We start from the raw sequence: 18,275 nt of genomic DNA, 5'->3' as shown, positions 1-18,275 counted from the left end.
TTTAAGAGCCCGTCAAATCTCTCTTCTGACCCATTTTGCCAAAGTAAAGGAAGTTGCCTAATAATTAAGCACACCTTATATAGTTTTGATGTCATTAGACAAACACCCCTCCTCTTAACAGAGATTCACATCACCTGATTTACTTAATTGGTGGTTGGCTCTCAAGTCTGAACAGCTTGGAGTAGGACAACACGTATAAAAGTATCGTGATCCAAAAAACAACTTGCCAAATAATTCTGCACGCAGTGTATACTATATACAGGAGGAGATGACATACAGTAGGTATATACTATATACAGGGGGAGATGACATACAGGTATATACTATATACAGAAGGAAATGGCCTACAGCAGGTATATACTATATATAGGAGGAAATGGCCTACAGCAGGTATATACTATATACAGGAGGAGATGACTTACTATATATATATATATATATATATATAATGACTTACTATATATATATATATATATATATATATATATATATATATATATATATATATATATATATATATATATATATTTATATATATATTTATATATATATTTATATATATATTTATATATATATTTATATATATATTTATATATATATTTATATATATATATTTATATATATATATTTATATATATATATTTATATATATATATTTATATATATATATTTATATATATATATTTATATATATATATTTATATATATATATTTATATATATATTTATATATATATATTTATATATATATTTATATATATATATTTATATATATATATTTATATATATATATTTATATATATATATATTTGTCTAAGGGGTACTTCTGTCTTTCTGTCGGCATCTTCCGTAATGGAAATCCCGCGTCGCCGATTGGTTTCGCCAGCTGCCTGTCATGGCTGCCGCGACCAATCAGCGACGGGCACAGTCCGATTAGTCCCTCCCCTGCAGTCAGTGCCCGGCGCCCGCTCCGTAATCCCCTCCAGTCACCGATCACACAGGGTTAATGCCAGCGGTAACGGGCCGCTGCCTATGCAGCATCAATAGTAAAAAGATGTAATGTTAAAAATAATAAAAAAACAAAAAAACTGCTATTCTCACCTTCCGTCGTCTGATGCGCTCGCGCCGGCCGCCATCTTCCGTTCCCAGAGATGCATTGCGAAACTACCCAGAAGACTTGGTGCTGGTTTCTTACTGCATGAGCTTCGACTGTTGGGTGAGTAGAGCTCCTGCGGTGATCGCGCCGGGCACTGCTCCTGTTCATGACGTATCCGTACGTCTGTTTGCATGAACAATTTCCTGAGTAAAACGCACTGTTGTCTTATGTTGGGAAGGGTTACATTCGAGGTTTATGTACAGGTAAGGAACACCTGTTGATTGGTGGTCAGTATTGTGCTAATCAAGTGGATTATGCAAAACCTTAAGGCCATGTTCACACGTTGCGTCGGGTCCCTGCGGGCTTTCCCGCAGCGGATTTGATAAATCTGCAGGGCAAAACCGCTGCGGTTATCCCTGCAGATTTATCACGTTTTGTCCTGCGGTTTCCGCTGCGGGATTTCCTACTATTGATGCTGCATATGCAGCATCAATAGTAATGTTAAAAATAATAAAATCATGATATACTCACCTTCTGACGTCCCGATCTCCTCGGCGCTGCAGGCGGCGGTCCGGTTCCAAAGATGCTGTGCGAGAAGGACCTTCGTGACATCACGGTTATGTGACCGCGACGTCACCGCAGGCCCTGCTCGCACAGCAACCCAGACCGGACTGCCGCGTGCAGCGCTGACAGGTGAGTATAGCATTATTTTTTATTTTAATTCTTTTTTTTAACCACAAATATGGTTCCCGGGGCCTGGAGGAGAGTCTCCTCTCCTCCACCCTGGGTATAAGCCGCACATTATCCGCTTACTTCCCGCATGGTGGGCACAGCCCCATGCGGGAAGTAAGCAGATCAATGCATTTCTATGGGTGCAGAATTGATGCGATTCTGCACAAAGAAGTGACATGCTGCGGGTTATAAACCGCTGCGTTTCTGCGCGGTTTTTTTCTCTTCACCACGACAGCACCCACTTGAGAGAGGGGATCCGCCCCTAGGAACAGGAAACCCTATGGAGAGAATAAAAGGGGCGGTCCCCCTCGCTCCCACAGTTGGTTTCCTGTTCCTACGGGAGACCTGGAGAGAAGAGGATCCCCAGCCTGGATGCCGCTTGCGCGGTTTACCTTAACAGGGACGGCAAGGGCTCCAGAGCTGGAAGCAGCGTCGGGGGTCCTGTGGCAGCTTCCCCCCTCTGCTGGCAGGTACCGTGAGGCCAGGATCGGGGAGTCGCCTGGCTCACGGAGAGGCATCCAGCGAGACCTGCGGGCCGGACCGCTGCGGTAAGATCCTGTGACGCCAGCCTCGGGTGGCGCACAGGCGGCGTGGGGCCCAGTAAATTCTCCCCCGGAAGTATTACTACAACTTCCGGGGTGAAGGAGGAGGATGGCGCCTGCGCAATTGCTGGTGGGAGCGCGGGCGCGCACAGCAGAGGCGCGCACAGCAGAGGCGCGCACAGCAGAGTCGCAACCCGGACTTCCGGGTGCGACAGGAAGAAGATGGCGGCCCCCATAACAAAAGGACGCCGGCGCTGATTCCCGGCGTCCACTATGGCATCTCCTCAAGAGACAACGTTGCCTTCGTCTGAGGTTAACGCTGTCACACCAGGAAGCCGGACTAGCAGCCGCAGATCATCCTCCAAGAGCGCCAGGGAAAAGAGATCGGACCGGTCGGTTCCTCCATCTGTGCCTCCGTCTCCTCCTCTCCAGCCGGTATTATGACAGCTTCAGGGGTGAGTGTATGTCTGCCCTATTTTAAGCTGATTATACTCCCTCTCTCATCTAATTCCCTAGGTTAAAAGAACAGGGAAATCAAAACATAAGCAATGTGCCTTATGCTCTCAGCCGCTCCCGGATACCTACCTAAAAAAGTTATGCCACTCTTGCATCGAATCCACCTTACGAGAGGAGTCTTCAGTAAGGTCGGATGATATACGTAGTATGATAAGGGAGGAGTTGCGAGCCTTTCCAGACTCGGATAAAATTCCTGGAAGTAGGAAGAAACACAGCTCGCCTATATCTGAACAGTCATCTGAGGTTGAGGATAAGGAGTCGGACAGTTCCCAAGAGGTTATATCCTCGGAAGGTGAACAGGATACATGTTTCCCTACAGAAAGCATTGACAATTTAGTCAGATCAGTACGTAACACCATGGGTATGGAAGATACTAAGACCCTTAAAACACCACAGGACGTGATGTTTGCTGGCCTGTCCGAGAGAAAGAAACCTTCCTTTCCGGTTATTCCTGCAATAAAGGAATTAGTTAAAAAAGAGTGGGAAAGCCAGGGGCAAAGAGGGTTGCCGTCTTCCTCAAAACGTCGCTATCCCTTTAATGATTTCACCAAATGGATAAAGGCCCCAAAAGTTGATGCGGCAGTGGCATCCACTTCTAAAAAATCTTTATTACCTGTTGAAGATTCAGGATCCCTGCAAGACCCGCTCGATCGAAAAGCAGACTCCCTTTTAAAAAGAGCTTGGGAATCCTGTACAGGAGCTTTTAGACCAGCTATCTCTGCCACATGTACTGCCAGATCCATGATGGTTTGGTTGAATGATCTGGAAGAAGGCTTAAAAGGTGGCCTTTCCCGTAATAAACTCATGTCATCCATTCCATTAATTAGAGGAGCTACTGCCTTTTTGGCAGATTCTTCGGCTGATTCCATCCGTCTAGCAGCCAAATCAGCAGGACTAACTAACGCGGCTCGCCGCGCCTTGTGGCTAAAAGGGTGGAAAGGCGATCCACAAACAAAGTCCAAGTTATGTGGTCTGCCCTGCCAGGGTGAGTACCTGTTTGGTGCTCAATTGGATGAAATTCTTACCAAAGCGGGTGAGAGGAAGAAGGGGTTCCCTAATAACGCTTATCTTCCATCTTATAGGCGAGCGTTCCGAAAGCCCATGTTCAACAGGAGACGGGACTATAAAAACCAGGACCGTTGGGCTAATAAGGACTTTAAGCAGAAGGGAGCCTTCTTCGGAAAACGCCCCTTCAAACCTGAAGATAAACCCCGCTAGGACAGATCTACCCGTTGGTGGTAGGTTGTCCTTCTTCTCCGCACAATGGCTGGCAATAACATCTAATTCATGGGCAACTAGCCTTATAACTACAGGCTTAAAACTAAGATTTTCTCAAGTTCCGCCGGACTCGTTTTGTTTGACCTCCTTAGGTTCACCTTCACAACAAGAGGCCTTGGAACAGGAAATAATAACTCTCCTGTCCAAAGGAGTATTAGTGGAAGTCCCTTTTCATCAAAAAGGGAGGGGATTTTATTCCCCTTTATTTTTGATTTCAAAACCTGACGGATCATATAGAACAATAATTAACCTCAAGAGACTAAACGTCTTCTTAGAGAACCAAACGTATAAAATGGAATCCATTCGGTCAGCTGTCAAGCTTCTGTTTCCCCATTGCTTCATGGCAGTCCTTGACCTAAAAGATGCATACTATCATCTGCCAATCTTCAGAGAGCATCAACAATATCTACGGGTGGCAGTTATGGTCAAAGGTCAGATACGGCATTATCAATACACATCAATGCCCTTTGGACTATCAATAGCCCCTAGAGTTTTCACAAAACTAATGTCAGAAGTAATGTCGTATTTGAGGCTAAAAGACACCCTCCTAATACCCTATTTGGATGACTTATTGATAGTCGGGAACTCTCTTTCTCAATGTCATCAACGCATGTCTGATTCAATTTCATCCTTGCAGGGGTTAGGGTGGTTGGTGAATTGGGAAAAATCTAGATTATCCCCCCCAACTGAGCAAAAATTTTTAGGAATTATTCTAGACTCTACAAATCAAATGTGCTTTCTTCCCGAGTCAAAACAGATATCAATCATAAACAATCAGTGATTAACCACCCTCTAATTTCCCTAAGAGAAGGTATGTCCCTTCTTGGTTCATTCACTTCCTGTATTTCGGCTGTTCCATGGGCCCAATTCCATAGCAGGAAATTACAGTATACAATACTTCGGGAGGAAGAAAGATTACTTGGCCGATTAGATGCTCGTATTTCCTTAACGACAGACGTGATACAATCTCTCACTTGGTGGTTAAATCCGAATCATCTTTCCAGTGGGGTCCCCTGGGTGGTAAAACAATCAAAAACTATTTTCACTGACGCTAGTCCTAGTGGGTGGGGAGCATATTTAGAAGATCAAATAGTGCAAGGTCTGTGGTCTCCTACAGAATCAGATGATTCTTCTAATAAAAAAGAGCTGAAGGCTGTTTATCATGCCTTATCTAAATTTCTTCCGCAGCTACACGGAACACATACAAGAGTCTTCTCAGACAACATGACAGCAGTAGCCTATATAAACCATCAAGGAGGAACAAGATCGGAAGGACTCATGTCTATAGCCAATGATATTCTAGCCATGGCAGAGGAACACCTTCTGTCCATTTCAGCGCTACATGTGAGAGGAATCGACAATTCGAGAGCAGATTTCCTCAGTCGCCACACTCTCCATCAAGGAGAATGGGTTCTAAATCGCCGTATCTTTTGTATGATAATAAAAAAGTGGGGCACTCCCGAAATAGATCTCTTTGCGACAAGACAAAACAGGCAAGTCAAAAAACTCGCATCATTGTTCCGATCTGATAATCCAGATATCTTCGACGCCCTACAGGTACCATGGGTATTCAAGAAGGCATATGCCTTTTCCCCGCTGATATTACTTCCGACAGTGATCAGGAAGATAAGGGAGGACAGAGCAAACGTGGTCCTAATTGCTCCATTCTGGCCCAAGAGGCCATGGTTTTCCTGGCTGAGAGCCATGTCAATCTCAGACCCATGGATCCTTCCAGAGGATCAAGATCTTCTCTCCCAGGGCCCCTTCAACCATCCTCAGGTGAAAGGTCTACGGTTAACAGCCTGGAACTTGAGAGGCAGCTGCTAAAGATGAGAGGTTTCTCAAATAAAGTGATTGACACTCTACTGCTAAGTAGAAAAAGATCCACTACCTCCATCTATGCAAGAGTGTGGAAAAAATATTTAAACCTCTACCCAACGGCCCTATCAAATGAAATTCATATTCCTACGATTCTAGAATTTCTACAAAAAGGCGCGATCTAGGTCTGGCGGTCAGTACCTTAAAAGTACACATTTCTGCGCTAGCAGCTTTATATGGTCATGATATCGCAGGTAATAAGTGGGTAGCCAGGTTTGTTGCAGCATGCCAGAGGTCAGAGACAGTTCGAATTCCCCACGTACCACCTTGGGATGTTAATTTAGTTCTGGAAGCTCTTACAGACCATCCCTTTGAGCCACTACATTCAGCTCACATAAAACATGTCTCCCTCAAGACAGCTCTTCTTGTCGCCTTAGTGTCAGCAAGAAGAGTAAGTGACATACAGGCACTATCGATAGATCCTCCCTTTATGTCAGTTTTTCCAGACAGAGTTGTCCTTAAAACAGACCCTTCATACTTACCCAAAGTATGCACCAAATTTCATAGAACACAAGAAATTTACCTTCCCTCCTTCTATGATAACCCTACAAGTCAGGAAGAACAAAGATACCACACATTAGATGTGAGGAGAGCCATATTAGCCTATTTAGATAGGACTAGCGCCTGGAGGAAGAGCAGGGCTCTCTTTGTTTCGTTCCAGGGTCATAGAAAAGGAGCTGGAATCACGAAGGGTACTTTATCTCGGTGGATTCGAGATGCGATATGTCTGGCCTATTCATCCAAAGGGGAGAATCTGCCTGAGACCATAAGAGCACATTCCACCCGGGCGATTGCATCATCCTGGGCTGAACGAGCGAAGGTTCCATTAGAACAGATATGTAAGGCCGCAACCTGGTCTTCTCCTACTACCTTCTATAATCACTATAGATTAGATCTATCTGCCTCATCTGACTTGTCCTTCGGTAGATCAGTCCTTAACACGGTGATCCCTCCCAAATGACTATCTCTGAAAGTCTCTCAAGTGGGTGCTGTCGTGGCGAAGAGAAAACACCGGATTACGTACCGGTAATGCTCTTTTATAGAGCCACGACAGCACCCCTTCACTTCCCACCCTTATAGGTTTTTTATTTAGAAGCACGGTTAAGGGTGTTTGGTTCTTGTAGTTAGCCATACTTAAGTTAACTAGTTATAAACGATGATATTGAATGACCTACTAAAGTCTGGTGGGCGGTTCCTCGCAATCTCTGTAAACCCAACTGTGGGAGCGAGGGGGACCGCCCCTTTTATTCTCTCCATAGGGTTTCCTGTTCCTAGGGGCGGATCCCCTCTCTCAAGTGGGTGCTGTCGTGGCTCTATAAAAGAGCATTACCGGTACGTAATCCGGTGTTTCCGCAGCATGTGCACAGCGGTTTGCGGTTTCCCATTGGTTTACATGTTACTGTAAACCCAATGGAAACTGCTGCGGACCCGCAGCTGCTAAATCGCCGCGGTTCCGCAGTAAAAACCGCAGAGTGTGCACATAGCCTAAGTGCAATTTTATTTTATGCTCCCCAGCCTTTAAAACATAACTTGTTTGCATGTCCTCATCTATAAAAATGTAGTAATATGCATGTTTAGGCGCTAAAATGATACCTTAGTGTTCGGATGTGGCTGCGGTGCCACAGTTCCTCTGCAATGGGTATTCATTGATGGGTGATGATCCAAGGCACTGACAGGGCTAGTCTGTGTGAAGATGCAGGTTTCCATTATTTCTAGACTATGGCAGTTCATCCAATCCTTAATAACCAAGGGCTACTGATGGCAGTATTGCTATGGGACAAGATGCCAAGCAGGATCTCCTTGGCTTAAGTCTGTGCTAAAAATGGTTATCCCCTACCTTCACCCCCAGCCACAGAAAAAAGAGGGAAAAACAGCAAGTCTTAGACAATAAAAAAGGCATGTATATGAGCTGCAGGCGAGCTAGTTATGGCCCCTCGGTATGAGATGCGTTCCTATCAGTCTCCTTATCGGGGTGATCGTGAGCTGCTGAAATTTTCATTTGTTTAACCCCTTAGCGACCGCCGATACGCCTTTTAACGGCGGCCGCTAAGGGTACTTAAACCACAGCGCCGTTAATTAACGGCGCTGTGGAAAAAGTGTATAGCGCCCCCCACAGGCCGATTTTCTCCGGGGTCTCGGCTGCCGAGGGTAGCCGAGACCCCAGAGAACATGATTCGGGGGGTTTTTAACCCTCCCCGCATTTGCGATCGCCGGTAATTAACCGTTTACCGGCGATCGCAAAAAAAAAAAAAAAAGCGATCTCTTTTTAATTTCTCTGTCCTCCGATGTGATCGCACATCGGAGGACAGAGAAAAGGGGTCCCAGGTGGCCCCCCAATACTCACCTAGCTCCCCCGATGCTCCTCGTGTCTCCCGGTGGGCGCCGCCATCTTCAAAATGGCGGGCGCATGCGCAGTGCGCCCGCCGGCCGGCACCGGGAGAATCTTTGGGGTCTCGGCTGCCTGGGGTAGCCGAGACCCCAAAGAGCATGATCGGGGGTCGGTTTTAGCGACCCCTGTTTTGCGATCGCCGGTAATTAACTGTTTACCGGCGACCGCAAAAAAAAAAAAAAAGTAAAGTGTAATTCTCTGTCCTCTGATGTGATCGCACATCAGAGGACAGAGAAATAGGGGGATTCGGGGACCCTAGCATACTCACCTAGGTCCCTGGATCCTCTTGCTGCTCCTCCTGGCCGCCGGCAGAAGAACATGGCGGACGCATGCCCAGTGCGCCCGCCATCTGTCTCCATCTGCCGGCCGGCAGGAGAACAGCAGTTAGGGCTAAAATTAGGGTTAGGGGTAGGGTTAGGGTTAGGGGTAGGGTTAGGGTTAGGGGTAGGGTTAGGGGTAGGGTTAGGGCTAGGGTTAGGTTAGGGGTAGGGTTACGGCTAGGGTTAGGTTAGGGGTAGGGTTAGGTTAGGGTTAGGGGTAGGGTTACGGCTAGGGTTAGGTTAGGGGTAGGGTTAGGGGTAGGGTTAGGTTAGGGGTAGGGTTGGGGCTAAATTTAGGGTTAGGGTTGGGGCTAAATTTAGGGTTAGGGTTGGGGCTAAATTTAGGGTTAGGCTTCTTTCACACTTACGTCGGTACGGGGCCGTCGCAATGCGTCGGCCCGACATACCGACGCACGTTGTGAAAATTGTGCACAACGTGGGCAGCAGCTGTAGTTTTTCAACGCATCCGCTGCCCAATCTATGTCCTGGGGAGGAGGGGCGGAGTTACGGCCACGCATGCGCGGTCAGAAATGGCGGATGCGACGTACAAAAAAACGTTTCATTGAACGTTTTTTTGTGCCGACGCTCCGCCAAAACACAACTGATCCAGTGCACGACGGACGCGACGTGTGGCCATCCGTCACGATCCGTCGGCAATACTATGGGCAAAAAACGCATCCTGCGGGCACATTTGCAGGATCCGTTTCTTGTCCAAAACGACGGATTGCGACGGAATGCCAAACAACGCAAGTGTGAAAGTAGCCTTAGGGCTAGGGTTAGGGTTGGGGCTAAAGTTAGGGCTAGGGTTGGGGCTAAAGTTAGGGTTAGAGCTGGGATTAGGTTTAGGGTTTGGATTAGGGTTGGTATTAGGGTTAGGGTTGGCATTAGGGTTACGCTTGGGATTAGGGTTAGGTTTGGGATTAGGGTTAAGGTTAGGGTTGTGATTAGGGGTGTATTGGGATTAGGGTTAGGGTTGAGATTAGGATTAGGGGTGTGTTGGATTTAGGGTTTTGGTTAGGGTTGACATTAGGGTTGTTTTGGGGTAAGGGTTGTGATTATGGTTAGGGTTAGTGATTAGGATTATGGATCAGGTTGGGATTAGGGTTAGGGGTTGGAGCTAGAATTGGGGGGTTTCCACTGTTTAGGTACATCAGGGGGTCTCCAAACACGACAGCCAATTTTGCGCTCAAAAAGTCAAATGGTGCTCCCTCCCTTCTGAGCTCTGCCGTGCGCCCAAACAGTGGGTTACCCCCACATATGGGGCATCAGCGTACTCGGGATAAATTGGACAACAACTTCTGGGGTCCAATTTCTCTTGTTACCCTTGTGAAAATAAAAACTTGGGGGCTACAAAATCTTTTTTGTGAAAAAAAAAAATATTTTTTATTTTCACGACTCTGCATTCTAAACTTCTGTGAAGCACTTGGGCATTCAAAGTTCTCACCACACATCTAGATAAGTTCCTTGGGGGGTCTAGTTTCCAAAATGGGGTCACTTGTGGGGGGTTACTACAGTTTAGGTATATCAGGGGCTCTGCAATCGCAACATAATGCCCACAGACCATTCTATCAAAGTCTGCATTCCAAAAAGGCGCTCCTTCCCTTCCGAGCTCTGCCGTGCGCCCAAACAGTGGTTTACCCCCACATATGGCACATCAGCGTACTCGGGATAAATTGGACAACAACTATTGCAGTCCAATTTCTCCTGTTACCCTTGTGAAAATAAAAACTTGGGGGCTACAAAATCTTTTTTGTGAAAAAAATAATATTTTTTATTTTCACGACTCTGCATTCTAAACTTCTGTGAAGCACTTGGGCATTCAAAGTTCTCACCACACATCTAGATAAGTTCCTTGGGGGGTCTAGTTTCCAAAATGGGGTCACTTGTGGAGGGTTTCTACTGGTTAGGTACATCAGGGGCTCTGCAAATGCAACATAATACCCGCAGACCATTCTATCAAAGTCTGCATTCCAAAACGGCGCTCCTTCCTTCCGAGCTCTGCCGTGCGCCCAAACAGTGGTTTACCCCCACATATGGGGTACCAGCATACTCAAGACAAATTGGACAACAACTTTTGGGGTCCAATTTCTCTTGTTACCCTTGTAAAAATAAAAACTTGGGGGCTACAATATCTTTTTTGTGGGAAAAAAAAATATTTTTTATTTTCACGGCTCTGCATTCTAAACTTCTGTGAAGCACTTGGGCATTCAAGGTTCTCACCACACATCTAGATAAGTTCCATGGGGGGTCTAGTTTCCAAAATGGGGTCACTTGTGGGGATTTCTACTGTTTAGGCACATCAGGGGCTCTCCAAACGCGACATGGCGTCCGATCTCAATTCCAGCCAATTCTACATTGAAAAAGTAAAACGGCACTCCTTCTCTTCCAAGCTCTGCGGTGCGCCCTAGCAGTGGTTTACCCCCACATATTGGGTATCAGCGTACTCAGGAGAAATTGCACAACAACTTTTGTGGTCTAATTTCTCCTGTTACCCTTGTGAAAATAAGAATTTGTGGGCAAAAAGATCATTTTTGTGTAAACAAAAGCGATTTTTTTATTTTCACGGCTCTACGTTATAAACTTCTGTGAAGCACTTGGGGGTTCAAAGTGCTCGCCACACATCTAGATAAGTTCCTTAAGGGGTCTAGTTTCCAAAATGGTGTCACTTGTGGGGGGTTTCCACTGTTTAGGCACATCAGGGGCTCTCTAAACGTGACATGGCGTCCGATCTCAATTCCAGCCAATTCTGCATTGAAAAAGTCAAACGGCGCTCCTTCACTTCTAAGTTCTGCGGTGCGCCCTAACAGTGGTTTACCCCCACATATGGGGTATTGGCGTATTCAGGAGAAATTGCATAACAAAATTTATGGTTACATTTCTGTTTTTACACTTGTGAAAATAAAAAAAATGGTTCTGAATTAAGATGTTTGCAAAAAAAAGTTAAATGTTCATTTTTTTCCTTCCACATTGTTTCAGTTCCTGTGAAGCACGTAAAGGGTTAATAAACTTCTTGAATGTGGTTTTGAGAACCTTGAGGGGTGTAGTTTTTAGAATGGTGTCACACTTCATTATTTTCTATCATATAGACCCCTCAAAATGACTTCAAATGTGATGTGGTCCCTAAAAAAAAAATGGTGTTGTAAAAATGAGAAATTGCTGGTCAACTTTTAACCCTTATAACTCCCTAACAAAAAAAAATTTTGTTTCCAAAATTGTGCTGATGTAAAGTAGACATGTGGGAAATGTTATTTATTAACTATTTTTCGTGACATATCTCTCTGATTTAAGGGCATAAAAATACAAAGTTTGAAAATTGCAAAATTTTAAAAATTTTCGCCATATTTCCGTTTTTTTCATAAATAATCGCAAGTAATATCGAAGAAATGTTACCACTAACATGAAGTACAATATGTCACGAAAAAACAATCTCAGAATCAGCGGGATCCGTTGAAGCGTTCCAGAGTTATAACCTCATAAAGTGACAGTGGTCAGAATTGCAAAAATTGGCTCGGTCATTAAGTACCAAATTGGCTCTGTCACTAAGGGGTTAAGGAAACGCAATGTTTACATTTTATTGTTGGCGTTTGTGAATGTTTAGTTACTTAATCTGTTGTACGAGGGATTCAATGGAGACTGGTTTTCTCATTTTATAAATTAATAATGATTGATTTTGTTTTTAGAGAGTTTAGTGCAACTGAAGAGGCGTTCAAAAGTGAATTCAAGGTCTCGCCGTTTCAGGACTGCATATTAAGTTTTCTTGGCTTCTCTGAAGAGGAGCGAGTCAGCATGGAAGCCATGACAGTAATGCAAGGTACAGAGAAAGTGAATTTGTAACTGGTTCTACAAAATCTTGTTTGGTATTGGCTATGGAACCAGTACTGCTTCCAATTATCCAAACAGGAAATAAGCAGAACATAACGTCTTCTCTTTTTTTTATATAGTTCGTAAAGTAGAAGCTAATGTAATGACTGGTTATTGGCGGTTATCTCTTCCATCTTAGGTGGACAGTTTTTACCAGTTGGGGATGAAAATTGCACTCATCTTGTTGTTGAAGAAAATTCTGTTAAAGAGTTGCCATTTGAGGCTCCCAAAAAATTATATGTAGTGAAGCAAGAGGTGAGCAGGACACGCGCCGACCATGCAGGCAGTTGCACATCTGTAATCTACAGTACTACTAGTTTAACCTTTTTTTTTTTTTTTTCTCCCATCTCTTCAGTGGTTTTGGGGAAGTATACAGATGGATGCCAGGGCTGGTGAGACGATGTACCTCTTTGAAAAGGTAACTCGCTATACCCAAAGGGGTATCATTTTTATGTTAACACGAATATGAACACTTTGTATTTATTCATATGACTTTTTTGCTCTGTTTCCACTGCAACTTTGAAAATGGCATTTTCCTATTACCAGAGAGCTGTGAAAATTTGGCAGTAAAATAAAGCAATGCTCTCCTTACTGCTTCCCCCATCTTCCTTTTCCGATGTGTTTAGTGCTTGAACAGGATTTCATTTTTTTTTGTCCATTTCCATTCTTGCCATCGTATATCATCGCTTTTTCTCACATGAAAAAGAGCGCTCACAAGCTTCTAGTTGGTCACTGGAAAACCCCATGGCATCTGTGTGTATGAGATGTAGGTATAAATGCAGTAATTCGGCAACGCCTCAGAATATAACCTTGTGTATATTTCTGTTTTCCTCGTAGCATGATAGCCCAGCCCTCAAAAAGTCTGTGTCGCTGCTTTCATTGACTACGCCGAGTAATAACCGCAAGAAGCGCAGATTAAAAGATACTTTGGCGCAGATAACCAGAGAAACTGACATTTCACCTTTTCCACCTCGCAAGCGTGCCTCAGCCGAGCATTCCTTGTCTATGGGATCGCTGCTCGACATCTCAAACACTCCAGAGTCGGGAAAGTCTTTTTCAGGTAAATGTGCTCTGATGGTTGCACCCTAAGCTGTGTCCACTGTGGACGTGCCACCTGAAACCAGTCATGGTGGAGATGAGCCAACAATTACATCGGTGTAACCTATATTCCCACAGTGGCCAGGTGTTTCCCCATGGAGCACTTTCACAGTGGTTTTCTTGCTGTGAATTTTCTTACAAAGAATCCACTGTACAAGACTGGCAATGCGTGAATGGAATGTCACAACGTATTCACTGACTGCAAAGATGAGCAGCATAAGGTTATGTTCACATGTCCAGTAATCCTCCTTTAGAACAGATCCAGCAGCAACCATTAACAAAAGTTATGCAGACACAACTTAGTTTTTTTATGTCTGCATGAAAAAAACCTGATTCAACTAGATTATTTTTTTTTTTTTAATAAACATTAACCCCTTTCTGACCTTGGACGGGGTAGTACGTCTGAGGTCAGAACCCCCACTCTGATGTGGGCTCCACTGTTTTGAACAGCTGACATGTGCCCGCAATAGCAGCGGATGGAATCGTGATCCACCCGCCGCTATTATCTAGTTAAATGCCGCTGTCAAACGCTGACAGCGGCATTTAACTAGCGCTTCCGGCTATCGGGCAGGAAATGCGCCCATCGCTGACACCCGCCACGTGATTGGGGTTCAGCGATGTGTCGGCATGACAACCAGAGGTCTCCTGAAGACCTCTATGGTTGTTGATGCCTGATTGCTATGAGTGCCACCCTGTGGTCGGCGCTTATAGCAATGCAGCAATTCTACTACATAGTAGCGATCTGAGCATCGCTCCTATGTAGCAGAGCCGATCAGGCTATGCCAGCTTCTAGCCTCCCATGAGACTATTGAAGCATAGCAAAAGTAAAAAAAAAAAAAAAAATGAAAAAGGAAAAAAAATATAGAAAAGTTTAAATCACTCCCCTTTCACCCCAATCAAAATAAAACAATCAAATATATACATATTTGGTATCACCACGTTCAGAATCGCCTGATCTCTCAATAAAAAAAAGGATTAACCTGATTGCTAAACGGTGTTGCGAGAGATAAAATTCGAAACGCCAGAATTACGTTTTTTGGTCACCGCAACATTGTATTAAAATGCCATAACGGGCAATCAAAAGAACGTATGTGCACCAAAATGGTATCATTAAAAACATCAGTTCGGCACGCAAAAAATAAGCCCTCACCCAACCCGAGATCACGAAAAATAGTGAGGCTACGGGTATCGGAAAATTGCACTTTATTTTTTATTTTATTTATTTATTTATTTATTTTTAGCAAACTTTGGAATTATTTTTTTTACCACTTAGACATAAAACATGTCTAGGTTGTTTTTTATCTATGAACTCATAATGACCTGGAGAATCATAATGGCAGGTCAGTTTTATCATTTTGTGAACCTAGCAAAAAATCCAAACAAAAAACATGCATTGGATTGCACTTTTTTTTGCAATTTCACTGCACTTGGATTTTTTTCCCCGTTTTTTTTTTTTCTAGTACACGACATGCTAAAACCAATGATGCCGTTCAAATGTGCAACTTGTACCACCAAAAATAAGCTCTCACATGGCCATATTGATGGAAAAATAAAAAAGTTATGGCTCTGGGAAGGAGGGGAGCGAAAACGCAAAGCCGAAAAAGCTGGGGTCATTAAGGGGTTAGTCTATGGAATACTGATCCGTTTAATAGCCATCCATTTTTATCCCATTCGCAAAGGACCACATTTTTTTTTTTTTTTTTACTTACTGGAGACGAAGAATAAATATTTAACACGTTTCCTGCACATGTGAACTGTCATATAATCATCTATTTGAAACCGGTCCTTTTCAGATGGGAGAATAACTGATGGCTGTTAGTGATGAGCAAGCGCGCTCTTGTGCTAATAAACTATCCTTGGTGTGCTCGAATAATATGTTGGAGTCGCCGCGGCTGCATGTGCAGTGCAAGTCTCCAGTGGAAATGTAGCCTAATGTATGGAACAAGGGAAGCATCCGCTTCTTTATAATGCCAGCTAATGATTACTCCAACTATCACCTCCCTGGCTGCTTTTCTGGAGGTTTTACTCCTGGGCACGCCATTTTGGAGCAATGGCTGTGCATTCTCTCCAACTCTCCATTAAATATCTAAAGAACTGCTGGAGTTGATATGCTAAAGTCTTGCTAGTTGCAGTGTTACTGTGATGAGCGAGCATGCGTGCTCGGATAAGGTGCTATCCCAGCACGCTTGTGTCCTAATCGAGTATTTCGGCGTGCTCGAAAGATATGCTTGCGTCACCGCGGCTCTTCGACGTGCCGGAATTGCCTGTTACGAAATCCCTGCGTGTTGCTGCTGTCTAACAACCGCGAGACATGCAACTCGTTCATTTTTTTTGAGCACTCCGAAAATACTTGATTAGGACATGTTATGTGAGCGTGCTCGCTCATCACTAGCTATGGCTTAAAATGTTTCCTTGTCCAATGCACATAAATGTAAGGTTATCACCCTTGAACTTCATTTGCCGCTTCTCTACCCAAGTTTCTATCTTTCCCAAATCCCTTTGTGATTCTCTTGTGTATTGATTACTTTGCTAATGTTCTGCATACTTTAAGTGTCTAAATTTTCAGTTTAGTAAATATTCCCTTTTTTTTTTCAATGATAATCTGAACGCCTGGTTTCTTCATATGTATTTGCAATTCTGTTCTGTTTTTAATGAGGGTCCTTTATTACACAATGTCCAATTATTGCCCCTTTAAAGGACATATTGCAGTGTTTTGGCACATTTCATGTCCTTAAAACTAAACCTAGAACTGAGATTCGTGAGATTTTCTGTTACTTACACATTTATCTTGAAAATTTATTTTTTTTCTCTTTTCTTTACTAGATACCCCCAAAATCTCTTCTAAACCGTCCAAGATCTCTACACCTGTACCCCAAAAGCAGTCGGCAAGATGGCAGGTTGCAATGGAGTTGTATCAAACGGAGAGCAACTATGTTGACATTCTTACCACCGTAGTACAGGTAACCCAACACTTCCGCACCTGGTGGGAGTAATGTGTGTCGTGGCTTACAGCCGGCCGTAACTTGTGCCTCCGTGTGTTCAACTGATAATTTAGTCAATAATTTTTTTCCTTGCTTTAAACAGCTTTTCCAACTTCCCCTAGAGAAAGAGGGACAGGTAGGGGGACCAATTCTTGCTCCAGAAGAAATCAAAACCATTTTTGGAAGCATTCCAGATATTTTAGATGTACACACAAAAATAAAGGTATGTCAGTGAGAAGTATTTATTAGTCTAAATCCTTATAGAAAAAAAAGAAGGTGCTTGTCACATTACCGTCAATTGCTCTTGTGGTTTTATCAGAAGACCTCCATGTCTTACTCCATTAAAGACTTGATTTTTTTTTTTTTTTTGTAATTAGGATGACCTAGAAAAAATGATGATGGATTGGTCAGAAACCAAAAGCATTGGAGAAATAATCTTATGTTACGTAAGTGCTTTAAATGTATTTAAACACAATTATCCCTGCCATTTCCTTAAGGGGGTTTTCCCACAAACAAGGTACCAATCTATCGGTAGATATAGGAATAATAATTTCCACAATTGAATCTGTGTAAACAAAATGGTCCTGTGCTGAGATAATCTAAATGTGCCCCTGCTGTGTAACGGCCGTGTCTGACCGTACAGGGACATGGTCTGATCATACCACAGCTCCTGGGCAGGGGAGGAAACAAGAATATACGGGACAGCACGGGATCATAGTTGCTGCTTTGTGTAAAGTAAAACATTTTCCATTAATGTTTTTCAAGGGGCAGGAAAATCTTGCATGTCACCGAAAACAGGAGATATTAACACCATTATTATTCGAAAGTCTATTGACTAAAATGTACTTTGTTAATGGGACAACCCTTTTAAGTGTGAATCTAATAACCCCTTTTTTTTTTTTATTTGCATTTTTTTTTTTTTTTTTTTTTTAAATGTTTCACATTTCACAGGGAAAGAAAAAAGAATAAGGGTATGTTCACACTATGCGGTTTTAACTGCAGAACCGCCGCGATTTTGCCGCTGCGGGTCCGCAGCTGTTTTCCATGCAGGGTACAGTACAATGTTACCCTATGGAAAACAAAAACCGCAGTGCACATGATGCGGAAAATCCCGAAAAAAACCGCGCTGAATTGCTGCGGAAAAAAAGGAGCATGTCACTACTTTGTGCAGAAGCGCTGCACGCGGCTGTCCGGTCTCAGGTTTGCTATGCGACCAGGACCTTCGGTGACGTCGCGGTCACATGACCGTGATGTCACGAAGGTCCTGGTCGCACAGCATCTTTGTAACCGGACCGCCGCCTGCAGCGCCGAGGAGATCGGGACGTCAGAGGGTGAGTATATAATTATTTTATTATTTTTAACACTACTATTGATGCTGCATATGCAGCATCAATAGTAGGGGTAAAATCCCGCAGCGGAACCCGCAGGACAAACCGCGATAAATCTGCAGGGATAACCGCAGCGGGTTTGCCCTGCAGATTTATCAAATCCACTGCGGGAGAACCCGCAGGACAGAACGCAACGTGTGAATGTGGCCTTAGGCATTTTAGATTTCTCACTATCATGTATAGGTAAACACCCTGTT

At 43.8% G+C, this 18,275-nt stretch overlaps 1 protein-coding gene across 6 annotated transcripts in view; it reads left to right on the top strand.

Annotated features, from left to right (window-relative positions):
* ECT2 (epithelial cell transforming 2) overlaps positions 1–18,275 on the top strand; it is a 136,633-nt gene that overhangs the window by 65,298 nt on the left and 53,060 nt on the right. For all 6 annotated transcript variants that reach the window (XM_069727307.1, XM_069727305.1, XM_069727306.1 and 3 more), the window contains 7 exons: positions 12,431–12,561; positions 12,751–12,866; positions 12,967–13,029; positions 13,449–13,671; positions 16,533–16,669; positions 16,794–16,913; positions 17,068–17,136. In XM_069727307.1, the coding sequence (XP_069583408.1) occupies positions 12,431–12,561; positions 12,751–12,866; positions 12,967–13,029; positions 13,449–13,671; positions 16,533–16,669; positions 16,794–16,913; positions 17,068–17,136 (859 nt within the window). The remainder of the gene's footprint in view (positions 1–12,430; positions 12,562–12,750; positions 12,867–12,966; positions 13,030–13,448; positions 13,672–16,532; positions 16,670–16,793; positions 16,914–17,067; positions 17,137–18,275) is intronic.

The sequence above is a fragment of the Ranitomeya imitator genome, chromosome 5 (assembly GCF_032444005.1).
Source record: "Ranitomeya imitator isolate aRanImi1 chromosome 5, aRanImi1.pri, whole genome shotgun sequence".
In the NCBI taxonomy this organism is placed as follows: Eukaryota; Metazoa; Chordata; class Amphibia; order Anura; family Dendrobatidae; genus Ranitomeya; species Ranitomeya imitator.
This window is presented reverse-complemented; position numbering and strand designations above follow the sequence as displayed.